This window comes from Staurois parvus, unplaced genomic scaffold (genome assembly GCF_062004578.1).
Source record: "Staurois parvus isolate SC_StPar_1 unplaced genomic scaffold, SC_StPar_1.0 ptg000960l, whole genome shotgun sequence".
Classification (NCBI taxonomy): domain Eukaryota; kingdom Metazoa; phylum Chordata; class Amphibia; order Anura; family Ranidae; genus Staurois; species Staurois parvus.
Genome location: NW_028318756.1, coordinates 714436 through 729397, shown reverse-complemented (window position 1 = coordinate 729397; position 14962 = coordinate 714436). Strand labels below are relative to the sequence as shown.

General features: G+C 49.2%; 1 protein-coding gene across 1 annotated transcript; it reads left to right on the top strand.

Annotated features, from left to right (window-relative positions):
• Positions 1-655: 655 nt before the first annotated feature.
• Positions 656-2109, top strand: LOC149441674 (uncharacterized). The gene is made up of 2 exons (XM_089657057.1): positions 656-907; positions 1031-2109. The coding sequence occupies exons 1-2, from the start codon at positions 656-658 to the stop codon at positions 1178-1180; spliced, it is 402 nt and encodes a 133-aa protein (XP_089513183.1). The 3' UTR covers positions 1181-2109.
• Positions 2110-14962: the final 12853 nt, after the last annotated feature.

Here is a 14962-nt window from a genome sequence, read left to right as displayed (position 1 = left end):
ATAGTAAAATTATAAATAATTATATAAAAAAAATTTTTAGAACAAAAAATGGACATCAGAAGGATTTGGCAAAAAGATCCGATGAGTGTTAACGAATGTACTAAGACTGAAATCACATATGATATGAATATAACCGTATTGTAAGTATAATACACAAGAATTAAAATATTTATGCTAAAAGTACACATTAAAGAATGTTCAAATGAAATGAACTATTATCGATAAAACAATTAACATCTAGCTCAATATTGAGTCCGCCGGGTGCAGGGTACCTAACTCGTAAATTTGTTTGGTCTCCAGTTGGGATACTGCCCGAGTCTTCTATGTCCCTCTCCAGTGCGGGATGATAGTATCTATCCCTATGAACATAAGTGAGGAGGGATCTCTCTTCTGATATCACCTATAATGTAAGGAGAGGGAATGCTCCTTATATCCTTTTTTAATATTATAAATGTGCTCCGGAGACGGTCCCTCAACCTTCTCGTGGTACGACCCACATACTGTTTGGAGCATTCTAATAGACTACATATTTCCTATTACAGCCGATGAATTTGTCTATATTATATGTCTTATTAGTTTGATTAGAAAGATATGTGGTTATTATTTTCTTTCTAGTATCATTAGGATCTGTACATTATCTGCATTGTTACCATTGATGGCATTTTTATTATATATTCAGAGTGGAAACCTGAGAGATCCTAAAGTTGAGGTTAAAGAAGAGATAAAAGAAGAGGAGGATGAGGATGGGGGGATGGAGGAGTCAGAGCTTCTAAAAGAACACAAAGATCTGTACCAGGACACCATGGTGGAGTCATCCAGCTACAGGAACCCACCAGAGAGATGTCCCCGTCCTCTGTATTCCTGGAATTCCACACAGGAAGGTCACACCATCCCTCACTATTACAAGGTTGGTGGGATGGAGCATCTAGAACATGAACTTGTGGAGACAAAGTGTGGATTTTTTATGTGATGTCACAATCATAAATCTTAAATTTTACAGATGATATTTTCTCTCATTTCCTTGATTTAGAGTGGAGATCCAATCGATATAGAATTTGTGGTTAAAGCAGAAGAAGAGGCGTATGTGAGGGATGATCAGCAGTCTATGGAGGAGGATGGAATAATAAGGCTAATTATAGAGGAGGACACTCCTACAGAGATCAGCACAGGTGGGTCATGAACACTAAATCCATTCCTCCACCCATACTGCTCACTGATTGGTCCAGATGTCAGGGCAGGGCTGCGGAACGGACAGGTAGGCCTAGTGGCAGGGTAACGCACTGGCTGACGACAACCACCACCAATAGACCGAAGTCCCTCAGGGCGCGGAGTCTAAGTCCCAGGAAGGTCAGATCGAAGGAAAACACAGAGAATGGTCTAGTCACAAGCCGAGTCAGATACCAGAAGAGTCACGAGAGTATACACAGAGCTGTAGCAAGACAAAGACACAAGACACAAGTGCAAAGAGCATGTGCGGATCACAGGCTTATATGTACTCAGCCACACCCCTCTGGGTGATTGACCTCAGAGACCTGAAGGCATAAAAGATTCCCACCATACTCAGCAGAAATCCAAGATGGATGCCAGCACATGGAGTAACATAACCTCTGGGAAAAGGTAGGACCTTGACAGTACCTCCTCCTCAAGGGCCCCTCCCTCTCTGCGGCTCAACAAAAGGTTTCTGAGGAAAGCGGGTATGAAAAGCGCGGAGGAGGGCAGGAGCATGGACATCTGCGGAAGGAACCCAGGAATTCTCCTCGGGACCATAACCGCGCCAATGAACCAGGAACTGTAATCGTGCATGTACCAATCGAGAGTCCAGGATCCGGCTTACCTTATACTCCTCATGACCGTCAACCCGAATGGGACGGGGCCGAGGCAGAGAGGTAGTGAAGCGATTGCAGATCAGAGGTTTCAACAGTGATACATGAAAGATATTGGAGATCCGCATCCCAGGCGGAAGGGCAAGGGCATAGGCCACCGGATTCACCTTTCGGAGAATGCGAAAAGGACCGACAAAACGGGGAGCTAGTTTGGGTGTGGGCACCCGAAGATTGAGGTTACGAGTAGACAACCACACCCGATCGCCGACCTGGTATGAAGGAGCGGGCAACCGTCTGCGATCAGCCTGGAACTTCTGACGCTGAGCCGAGTCCCTCAAGGCCCTCTGGATCTGCCCTCATGAAGATGGTTCTCCACAGCCGGAATGTCCTGTGGTGAGAACCTCTCAGGTAATACCGCGGGTTGGTACCCATAGTTGGCCATGAAGGGAGACATCCCGGAGGAGGAGTTGACTGCTGAGTTCCTGGCAAACTCTGCCCAAGGCAGGAGATCGGCCCAATCGTCCTGATGGTCCAAGATATAACATCGAAGGAATTGTTCTAAGGCCTGATTAGAACGCTCCGCAGCCCCATTGGACTGCGGGTGGTAGGCTGAAGAAAAGGAGAGACTAATACCCAACTGGGAGCAGAATCTGCGCCAGAATCTGGACATGAACTGACTCCCGTGGTCCGAGACAATCACCTTGGGCAACCCATGCAGGTGAAAAATCTCCCTGGAAAAGACCGTGGCCAGTTCTTGCGCTGTTGGTAATCTCCTGAGTGGAATACAATGGCACATTTTGGAAAAACGATCGATGACCATGAGAATGACCCCGAGACACAGGGAGGTCTACAATAAAGTCCATGCCCAGGTGTGACCAAGGACGCTCCCCATTGGGAATGGGTTGCAGAAGACCCATTGGAAGATGCCGTGGAGATTTATTCTGGGCACAGATCGAACATGCCGCTACATAAAAGGCGATGTCGGCACGGAGAGTTGGCCACCAGAACAACCGAGAGACGACCCAAGACAACTGGTTCCTCCCCGGATGCCCAGCAGTTTTGGAGTTATGGTAGGTACGCAGCAGACGGGTGCGCAACCCCTCGGGTACAAAACATCTACCCTCCGGTCTCTCGGGAGGAGCGTCAGTTTGAGACGCCAAAATCTGCTCCCCAAGGGGAGAAGTCAGACTGGTGCGAATGGCAGCCAGGATCTGATCCGGAGGTATGACCGAGGTTGGCTCAGAGTCCTCCCTGGACAACTCAGAGTATTGCCGCGATAATGCATCAGCCCTGACATTCTTGGAACCAGGCAAATAGGAGACCACATAGTTGAACCGCGACAAGAACAAGGCCCATCTGGCCTGACGGGGTGTCAATCTTTTGGCCTCCGAAAGATAAGTCAGGTTCTTATGATCGGTAAGAATGAGGACCGGAACCGCGGAGCCCTCGAGCAGGTGCCTCCATTCCTTGAGAGCCAGAATGATTGACAACAACTCCCTATCTCCAATCTGGTAGTTGCACTCTGCAGAGGAAAGCTTCCTGGAGTAGAACCCACAGGGAAGTAGGAGTCCATCGGGAGACCAACGTTGAGACAGGAGAGCCCCTACTCCCGTCTCGGATACATCAACCTCAAGGACGAAGGGCAATCCAGGATTGGGATGAGACAGTATCGGAGCCGAAGCGAAGGTTGATTTCAGAGCCTCGAAAGCTACGATGGCCTCTGATGGCCACTCGTGAGGGTTAATCCCCTTCTTGGTTAGGTCTGAGAGAGGCTTTGCCAGCATGGAGAAGTTCCTGATGAACTTCCGATAGTAGTTGGCGAAACCCAAAAAGCGCTGAATGGGCCGAAGACCATTGGGACGAGGTCACTGCAGAACCGCCGCAACCTTCTGAGGGTCCATGGAGAATCCCTCCGCAGAAATGATGTAGCCCAAAAAGGGATCGATGGAATTCGCACTTCTCAAGTTTACAAAAAAGTTTGTTCTCACGTATTCGTTGCAGCACCTGCTTGACATCCTGGATATGGGACTCCATGGAGGCAGAGTAAACCAGGATGTCATCCAAGTAAACTACCACGCACTGCTGCAACAAGTCACGAAGGACATCATTTATGAATTCCTGAAACACTGCGGGCGCGTTACACAACCCGAAGGGCATCACCAGGTATTCGTAGTGACCGGTTCTGGTGTTAAACACGGTCTTCCACTCATCCCCCTGTTTGATCCGTACGAGGTTGTACGCTGCCCTAAGGTCAAGTTTGGTAAAGACTGTTGTCCCCTTAAGACGGTCGAACAACTCAGTAATCAAGGGAATCGGGTAGGCATTCTTAGTGGTGATTAGATTGAGACCCCTATAATCGATGCAAGGCCTCAATTCACCACCTTTCTTCTGCTGGGGAAGTAGACTTACGAATGTGCCCCCGGGAAAGCGCATCCGCACTGTACTCCTCCATGGCCTTATTCTCCGCAACCTAGAGAGGATACACCCTGCCACGCGGAGGAGTGGCACCGGGTTGCAAGGATATGGCGCAGTCGTAAGGACGATGAGCAGGTAAGGCACCAGCACGTACCTTATCAAACACGTCCTGGTACTCCCCATAATCGGTGTGCAACGCAGAGTCCGAGGAGGCACACAACACCTTAACTGGCCCATGGATGCACCCTGCCCCACACTGTGGAGACCACGAGAGAATCTCGGCCGTTCACCAATTAAAGGTAGGATTATGCGTCTGGAGCCAGGGACCACCGAATAGTGTGGAGAAGAAATCACCTGGAAACAGGCCAACTCCCTGTGAACAGCCCCAATCGCTACTTCAACTGGCATGGTCTCGTGGGTAACCTGCGGTGGTTGTAGGGGCCTGCCATCTATCGCCTCGAGAACCAATGGGGTAACTCGAGCCTGCAGGGGAATGAAGTGCTGGGCAGCAAACGAGCTGTCCATAAACAACCCGCCGGCCCCTGAATCTACCAACGCCTGGGCCGTCACCAAGCCTTCCGCCCAAGAGAGGACAACGGTGATCAGTGGTTTATCTCTGCGGAACGCCGGGGACGAGGAGACTCCACCCAAGATCTGTCCCCGACAGGATCTCAGGTGCGAGCGTTTCCCGGACGGACCGGACAGGACTGCCGAAAGTGCCCACCAAGGCCACAGTACAGGCAGCAACCCTCCTGACACCGAGCGGCCTGCTCTCCTTCGGAAAGGCGAGCAAACCCCAGCTGCATGGGCTCACCACCAGACAATCTACCCCCAGGAGGCGTGGGAGGAGAGGGAGGAACAGGTGGGACAGAAAACACAGGTGCCAGTCGATTGGAAGGCCTCCGCAGGTGTTCCTTGAGTGAAGGCCTCTCCCTGAGCCTGGTGTAAATCAGGCTCAGGAAGGAAATTAGTGCTTCCAGCTCCACAGGCAATTCCTTGGCTGCAATCTCGTCCTTCAATGCATCAGAAAGACCCTGAGAAAACGCAGCCACCAGAGCCTCATTGTTCCAACCCACCTCTGCTGCCAGGGTACGAAACTCTATGGCGTACTCGGCAACGGTCCGTGAACCCTGATGCATAGACATGAGCAGCTTGGCAGCCGAGGTGGAGCGAGCCGGTACGTCGAATACCCTGCGGAAGGCATCGACAAAACCAGAAAACTCGTGAATCACCGGGTCATTCCTCTCCCATAAGGGATTTGCCCAGGCCAAGGCCTTGTCTGAGAGTAGCGATATTAGGAAACCCACCTTTGACCTCTCAGTCGAAAAAGCGTGGGGTATTAATTCGAAGTAAATCCCCACCTGGTTGAGGAACCCACAACACTGACTCGGCTCACCCCCAAAGCGCTGTAGGGCTGAACCAGTCATACCTCTGGGCGCCGCAGCAGCCATGGCGGTAGGCGCAACAAGCAGAACAGCAGCGGGAGCGACCACCGGAGTGACAACTGGCCTAATAGCACCAGGAGTAAGGTGCGTGGTGCGTGCAAGCAGAGTTTGCAACACCTGAGCGAACTGATCCAACAGGAGATCCTGTTGATCCAGTCTGGCAACCAACATTGGAAGCGAAGGCGTACCTGCACCGTCAGGATTCATGGCACTTGTGTAATGTCAGGGCAGGGCTGTGGAACGGACAGGTAGGCCTAGTGGCAGGGTAACGCACTGGCTGATGACAACCACCACCAACAGACCGAAGTCCCTCAGTGCGCGGAGTCTAAGTCCCAGGCTGCCCTTCACCAGGGCCCCTGATGGTGGGGATGGACTTGACGCAGCCAGGAACCAGGTCGTGGCCCCCGAGACACCCCGGCTGCAGTAATGGCCACCACCAATGGCGTGTAGCTGGTAAGAATGACAATAGCGTAGTCAAGCAGGCCGGGTCGACAACAACGGGACAAAATGGTACAGAACAGTAGACAGAGAATCACAGGTCACGGGCCGGGTTCAGCAACGGAAGGTCAGATCGAAGGAAAACACAGAGAATGGTCTTAGTCACAAGCCGAGTCAGATACCAGAAGAGTCACGAGAGTATACACAGAGCTGTAGCAAGACAAAGACACAAGACACAAGTGCAAAGAGCATGTGCGGATCACAGACTTATAGGTACTCACCCACACCCCTCTGGGGGATGGACCTCAGAGACCTGAAGGCATAAAAGATTCCCACCATGCTCAGCAGAAATCCAAGATGGATGCCAGCACATGGAGTAACATGACCTCTGGGAAAAGGTAGGACCTTGACACCAGAGTAGGGCGGGGACTGGGTGATATCAGCCTGTAATCCCCTGGTCACTTTCCTGAGCTGTGTTCCCCGTCCTGTATTCCTGGATTTCTCTCGGATAATCTTCCTTCTCTGTGCTGCAGACACAATTTATGTATCTAGACTGGATTTATGGAGGTTCTGGGGATCAGATGGCAGAAAAATGTTTTTCAGCACAAGCGATACTAGACCTAGGCACCTGGGGTGTGTGTCTTGGGTGTCCTTCCCCATGCCCAGATCTAGTTATATCTCTGACAGAACATTTCTCCCAGGGTTCCTTGCTCTGTGGTCTGCTGGCTGTGCCAGGTGGAGGGATATGTCTGTAGTGTCTCAGACCCAAGTCACTGAGTGCAGTCTCAGGAGATGGGAGGCAGCGGTGTGGGATCTCTGCAACTTGTCTACTGTAAACATTTAAGCTTCCACTGATTACTGAATACAATATTATGAGTCCTGACCCTTACACTGTATAATTTATATTGTACATTACATACCCCTGACCCCTGCACTATATACTCTATGTTGTACATTACATACTCCTGACCCCTGCACTATATACTCTATGTTGTACATTACATACTCCTGACCCCTGCACTATATACTCTATGTTGTACATTACATACTCCTGACCCCTGCACTATATACTCTATGTTGTACATTACATCCTCCTGACCCCTGCACTATATACTCTATGTTGTACATTACATACTCCTGACCCCTGCACTATATACTCTATGTTGTACATTCCATAGTCCTGACTTCTGCTCTCCCCCCTCCCCCACTGCTATATATACACATAATATGGATTCTCTTTTGTTCCCCCCATTTCCTCCCAGTTGGACATTTTATATCGGATGATGTGATTGGAGCACAGACTTTTACATGGTGATAATAATGTGATAACATCCTCCAATGATGGTGGTCTTCAGGATCAGTCCAGTCTTCATCTTGGTTATTCTCCCCTCATCCTCACTCTCTGACCTCTGGTGGGGCTCAGCCCCGCTGTTCTTCATGACTAAATCATGGACTAAATAAGGAAGTGCAGTACTTCTTGTGTTGGGAAGATGGCGATGAGTGATAGAGGGGGTGGGGACCCTCGTCCTATAATCCCCTCATCACTGTCCCTCCTATAAAAGACAGTTCTGGTTGTTTCCTCACTCTCTGACTAAGGTCCATGAATAAAGAAATGACCTGGTAGGAGATCAGAGGAGCCATTTCCTAGTTCCCTTGAGGGTGGAATTGTAAGCTCCTCAGAGACCAAGCTGCCTGATGTGGGCGGAGTCCTGGTTTGGAGGAACCAATCAGCTCCTGTCTAGCAATCCTCTTTGTCTTTGTATTTTAGTCCATGGCTGGGAGATGAGGAAAACCTCCGAGGATTGTCTCACTTTGTCTCCAGACTGGAAAGTAGAAGATGAGGACATCACACAGTATAGTCCAGGAGAAAACCCGGCTCCCTCCAATGTCCATCCGGCACCACCCAGTGTAGATGGACCATCGGATTCCTCGTATCCTGAGGAACCTCAGACTGTGCGGGACCGGGCCGGCCTTCCAACAGGGAAGAGCTTCTCCTGTACTGAGTGCGGGAAATGTTTCCGTTGTAAATCCTATCTTAATAGGCATCAAAGATCTCACACGGGAGAGAAGCCATATTCCTGTCCTGAGTGCGAGAAATGTTTTTCAGTGAAGTCCAATCTTTACACACATCAGAGATCTCACACAGGGGAGAAGCCGTATTCCTGTATTGAGTGCGGGAAATGTTTTTCAAAAAAGTCTAATCTTAAAAAACATCAGAGGCTTCACACTGCTGAGAAACCATATTCCTGTCCTGAGTGCGGGAAAACATTTTCACAGAAGGTTCATCTTAGCACACATCAAAGACTGCACACAGGGGAGAAGCCATTTTCCTGTTCTGATTTTTCAAAAATCAGAGCTTGTTTCACATCAGAGATCTCATACGGGGGAGAAGCCATATTCTTGTCATGAGTGTGGGAAACGTTTTTCATGGAAGTCCAGTCTTTGCATACATCAGAGATCTCACACGGGTAAGAAGCCATATTGCTGTCCTGAGTGCGGGAAATGTTTTTCAGTGAAGTACAACCTTTACAAACATCAGAGATCTCACACGGGAGAGAAGCCCTATTCCTGTCTTGAGTGCGGGAAATGTTTTTCACATATGTCTAACCTTTACATACATCAGAGATCTCACACAGGGGAAAAGCCATATCCTTGTCCTGAGTGCGGAAAATGTTTTTCACAGAAGTCCAATCTTTCCATCCATCAGAAATGTCACACGGGGTAAAAGCAACTTTCCTGTCCTGAGTGAGGGAAATGTTCCTCACTGAAGTCCTGTCTTCCTGTACATCAGGGGTCCCACACAACCCTAGAGGTGTATTAGTACCTTGAGTGCGGGAAATGTCTTCTCGATGAATGTTGCTGGACATCTCAGCTCTCATGTGGGGAAGAAGCACACCCTGATATACACCTCAGATATACTCCATGGCTGATCTTCATCATGGAAGAAACAGTGGATAAGGAGATCAGAGGCCCCCAAAGACATGGATGAAGTGTGGGACCAGGTTGGCCATTGATATCAGGAGAAGAATATAAATGGAGTGTGAAATGCTCTGTAATGATGGAGAACATTCCCCCGGCTCAGCAAATCTAATGACATCGGTGTTTTAGCCCCATTCAGAGAAGGAATGGACAGGAGATAAAATCTCTAATACAGACAGAATGGTCATGTGACTTTATATAGAAGAACGCCAGAAAATCACATCAATCAAATCTTCCAATGTGTTTTGTGCAATCTGCGTACACATGGGGGGAGGGGCAGACCCAGGGCCATCCAGTGAGAACACAAAGGGGGGCTGGCTTACCATGGTAGGCAGGAAGTGTCTTAGGCCCGAGCACCGGCATGTCCACCAGCTGCCATAAACAAGGGAGCTGGCCCAGCACAGAACTCCTGGGAAGACTTACCTGACGCCACTTTCCTGCTCCATTTTCCATCCAGCCGGTGATGGTCCTGCCGCCATTTGTTTTATTATTGGTGTATACTCTGATCAGCAGGAATCATTTCTCCTGAAGAAGTGAGCGCTGCACCACGAAACGCGTAGAGATGGATGACGCTGCTGGATCCTCCTTATGGTGCTCAGAATTCTGTCCCACGGTGATTGTTGTCCAGGAATTGTCCATTGATGGACTTTGTGAGAGATTTCATGGCCTTGTACACCTGCTGGGGGGGTTTTATGATTTCTACGCTGATTGGGAAAAAAACATTGGAAGATCTTTATTGATGTTTTTTGGAGTTCCTCTTTATAAAGTCTCATGAGTCCCATTGTGTTTGTATGAGAGATTTCATCTAGGGTAAGGACTGACCTACACCCCATCCATGCACACTTACCTCTCCGGATCTGCTAAGGAATGGACATGCACTTTCACCAGGTGAATGGTTCTACACATTCTATGAATAGACCCCCAAATGTCAGGAGATGTTTCTATAAAGACGGGAAGTATGGAGCAGAGAAATGAAGAGACCTCCCAGCAACGTTATTGTAATGTACACCAATAATAATGACTCCGCCCCCACATTCCAGACAAGGGATCTTCCTGACCAATTGCATTTCTTCCTTTACTATTTCCTGATTTTTTTTTTACAATCCTGTTGAAAGTGAAATTATAATAAAAAATGTATTGAATGAAAAACAAAATCCTGTGTGTGTGCAATGATGACAAAGCTGTGTATCCAGAAACGGCTGGTCGCTGACACTTCCATATACAGCCCAATGAAGTGACAAGGAAGCCCTAGAACCCTTTGGAGGAACCCTGGCTGAGAAAGGCTGGACTAGGCAGTCACATATCTCTGCCCCCCTTGCAGGGTTCCCAACCCTCCATGACTTTTATTACTGACACAACATGAAATAGAATAGAATGGATAGATAATGTGGACATTGTAGTCAATGGAAGGTGATGAAGGGACGGGCAGAATCAAGCTCCTTGATAGTAGAGGCAGACCCGATCAGTCCTCATGGGGGTCACATACATGTATAATAGACCCTTGTGGTGTCATGGAGGACAATCCTCAGGTATCCTCATATGTAGATGATAGTCACTGAGATATCAGATAAAGCCACACGCTGCTATCTCACACTTGGCACAAAGACAGCCAGTAGATGGATGTAAAGAGATGACGGAACGGGGCACTTGTAGAGTCAAAGGAGGCAGCGGTCACCATTCACTTTCAGCACAGGAGAGTCCCTCAATCCTCAGTGAGGTCATATACATACATGGCAGACCCATATAGATCCCATAGGGGGTAATCCACGTAGTCATCCACGGATAATTGTGGTAATAGCAGTGTTGTCAGTATATGGATGGCGGGTTATAATGACAGGATAGATAGTGCAGTAGGCAGTGGGTGAGCAGAAATATGAGACTGATAGAGCCCTGTGTGCCATCGATAGGAACAAGGACATCAGACAGGTGGAGCTCAGCCAAGCAATTTCCATGAATGGGGACTCCCCCAGTGTATTAGTGCCTTAGTCCAAAAAGCAGAGTCCGCTCACCCATCCAAGTGCCGTTTGCTAATGCATTGTCCTCCCGCTGCATAGTGGAAGTGTAGAGGCACGCCGTGTAATCATCTGTGGATGAGGAGGTCTGCAAAGAGGTCTAGTGTGTCCAGAGCGGTGTGGCCAGGTGGTGAGGCCGTGTGGAGAGTCCTGGATGCCGGGGACACGGGCGTCATGATGTTGTGACGTCAACGTGTTTCATCCACTGAGTCACGTGAGCTTCTTCAGCCCACAGCACACCGGACACACTAGACCTCTTTGCAGACCTAATCATCCACGGATGACTACACGGCATACCTCTACACTTCCACTATGCAGCGGGAAGACAATGTATTAGTAAACAGCACTTGGATGGGAAGCAGAAGGAGCCAAGAGAAGATGGGGAGCAGGAGGAACCTAGAGAGGATGGGGAGGTGAAGATTCCTAGAAAGGATGGAGAGGTGAAGAAGCCTAGAAAGGACGAAGAGGAGAAGGAGCCTAGAGATGACGAGGAGGAGAAGGAGCCTAGAGAGGGAAGGGAGCCTAGAGAGGATGGGGAAGGGATGGAGCCAAGAGAGGATGGGGAAGGGATGGAGCCAAGAGAGGATGGGGAGGGGAAGGAGCCAAAAGAGGATTAGAAAGGAGAAAGAGCCTAGAGAAAATGGGGAGGAGAAGGAGCCTAGAGAGAATGGGGAGGAGAAGGAGCCTAGAGAGGATGGGAGGGGGGTAGAAACCTAAGGAGAATCGGAGAGAAGGGTGGAAAAGGAAGGGAAGGAAAGTATAGAGGATGGAGAAGAAGCCTAGAAAGGATGGGGAGGGGAAGGAGCCTAACGAGGATGAGGAGTGAAAGAAGCCTAGCCTCCCCAGCGGTATTCCTGAGTGTAGCTCAGGGTAAAATTTCAGTATCAAGAGAGGTAACCCCGAGCTACACTGCGGCTTACCATGCAGCGTTGCTCAGGGATTCCCTGCAGCACTTACCTTGTCCTTCGCTCCTGCGATGTGTCCCCTGCAGCATCTCCGGCCATCTCCTCCGGCCGATACCGGCATCCGGCTTCCGTGTGCCTGTCACTGTCATGTCGGGACGTACGGGTGCCGGAACCGGCGGCAAATTTAAAAATTTTTTTGCAAACAAATATTACACAGTAAAACATTGCTGTTTCAAACCATTTCACATACATTTTATCCTGAGTGATTTGTCCTGCGCCCTGCCTGCATTTTTACTCTTCTTTCTGCCTGGAAACAGAAACATCCATGGCGTCCAAAAAGTGTCCCTTTAGGTCAGACGCGGTTTTAGACCGGCTAGAGAACAGCGATAGTAAATCAGAACCACTTGCAGAATTGAGTGATAATGATTCGTGGGGGAAATTCGTCGTCAGACACTGAAAACGATTCTGCGACTGAGCTCAGCGATGTGCGAACTTGGCGCTATATTTGCAATATCAGTGTTTTTGGTTTGATTATATTATTGAATTACATTTATTATTATATTATTATTTTTTAGGAGTATTTATTAAATTATAATTTATGATTTCGTGTTTCAAGTTTGATCATCCCCGGGATGTTTACTAGACTCTTGTTCAGACAGATTTCAGTGAGTTATTCCTAAAAATTACAGTCTACAATAAAAAAACAACATATTTCCATGCAAAATAATGGTACCGCTTTCAGCACAAAAAATCTGAAATAATCAGACGGCCAGGGAGGTTAGAGATGATGGGGAGGAGAAGGAGTCTAGATAAGATGGGGAGGGGAAGGAGCCTAGATAAGATGGGGAGGAGAAGGAGTCTAGAAAGGATGGGGAGGGGAAGGAGCCAAGATAAGATGGGGAGGGGAAGGAGCCTAGAAAGGATGGGGAGGGGAAGGAGCCTAGATAAGATGGGGAGGGGAAGGAGCCTAGAAAGGATGGGGAGGGGAAGGAGCCAAGATAAGATGGGGAGGGGAAGGAGCCTAGATAAGATGGGGAGGGGAAGGAGCCTAGAAAGGATGGGGAGGGGAAGGAGCCTAGATAAGATGGGGAGGGGAAGGAGCCTAGAAAGGATGGGGAGGGGAAGGAGCCTAGATAAGATGGGGAGTGGAAGGAGCCTAGAAAGGATGGGGAGGAGAAGGAGTCTAGATAAGATGAGGAGGGGAAGGAGCCTAGAAAGGATGGGGAGGGGAAGGAGCCTAGAAAGGATGGGGAGGGGAAGGAGCCTAGATAAGATGGGGAGGGGAAGGAGCCTAGATAAGATGGGGAGTGGAAGGAGCCTAGAAAGGATGGGGAGGAGAAGGAGTCTAGATAAGATGAGGAGGGGAAGGAGCCTAGATAAGATGGGGAGGGGAAGGAGCCTAGAAAGGATGGGGAGGGGAAGGAGTCTAGATAAGATGGGGAGGGGAAGGAGCCTAGATAAGATGGGGAGTGGAAGGAGCCTAGAAAGGATGGGGAGGAGAAGGAGTCTAGATAAGATGAGGAGGGGAAGGAGCCTAGATAAGATGGGGAGGGGAAGGAGCCTAGAAAGGATGGGGAGGGGAAGGAGCCTAGATAAGATGGGGAGGGGAAGGAGCCTAGATAAGATGGAGAGGGGAAGGAGCCTAGATAAGATGGGGAGGGAATGGAGCCTAGGGGGAATGGGAGCCTAGAAAGGCTGGGGAGTAATAGGAGCCTAGAGAGGATGGGGAGGGGAAGGAGCCTAGAGAGGATGGGAAAGAGGATGGAGCCTAGAGAGTATGAGTAGGGGAAGGAGCCTAGAAAGGAAGAAGCCTAGAGAGGATGGGAAGGAGCCTAAAGAGGATAGGTAGGAGAAGGAGCATAGAGAGGATAGGAAGGAGGAGCCTATAGAGGATGGAGTGGGGAAGAAGCCTAGACAGCATGGAGAGGGGAATGAGCCTAATGAGGATGAGGAGTGGAAGAAGCCTAGAGAGGATAGGGGGAGGGGAAGGAGCCTAGAGAGCATGAGAAAGGGAAGAAGCCTAGAGAGGATGGAGAGTGAAGGGAACCTAGAGAAATTGTAGGCAATTGAGCCTAGAGAGTCTGGGGAGGGAAAGGAGCATGGAAAGGATGGGGTGGGGAAGGACCATGGAGAGGATGGGAGGGGAATACATTTGAGTAGGTTTCTGGCACTACAGACTCCATGCAGTCATCTCTGCCATTCAGCACTTGCCATTGTCCTCACTGTGTTCATTTTCTACAAACACCAACCCATAGGTGCCTCCCTCCCAGGAATACAGAACACATTTTCTCAGATGATCCCAGTATTGGACCCATTTAGTATGCTGGACATGAAAGTATTCTGCATCCAACCTTCTGGAAAAGACAAACATATTTCCTCCCCCCACATCCCTTCACTGGGTTGTTTTACAGAAGAACTAAAGGCATTGATTTTCTGGAGAGTGGAGAGGGATGAGACCTCCTGTTGGTTTCTATTGCTGCCTCGGCCTCCTTTAGGGAGATTCAGCCTCTCTATTTGTCCTGTTTACAATTATTACCGAAAGTGATATAAAATCCTGAGATTTGGGGTGTCAGCAGAACAGGATCAGGAAGAGGACTCCCTATGACACCATTGTATGTAGGGGGCGCTCTGCAACTAGATTTTACACCATCGTATATAGGGGCAGCTTTCCAAATATATTATTACACACTGTACAGTATTCTCTCTCCGCCCTCTACATTGTAACCCCCCCGGGACACCCCCCATGTGTACATCTGGAGGTCATCTTTCCAGAATCATTCCAATGATAAAACACACACCCCCATATTAATACAACACATGTACTGGTGGTCCAGTCAGAACCCTCCAGGCCCCAGCAATGCACACCCCCAGATTAATACAACACGTGTACTGGTGGTCCAATCAGAACCCTCCAGGCCCCAGCAGTGCACACCCCCAGATTAATA

What these genes read in the sequence shown, in the direction of transcription:
- LOC149441674 (XM_089657057.1), top strand. Translation starts at nt 656, where the DNA reads ATGGCATTTTTATTATATATTCAGAGTGGAAACCTGAGAGATCCTAAA. An exon ending in CCATCCCTCACTATTACAAG is followed by an intron (nt 908 to 1,030) that starts GTTGGTGGGATG and finishes TCCTTGATTTAG; the next exon opens with AGTGGAGATCCAATCGATAT.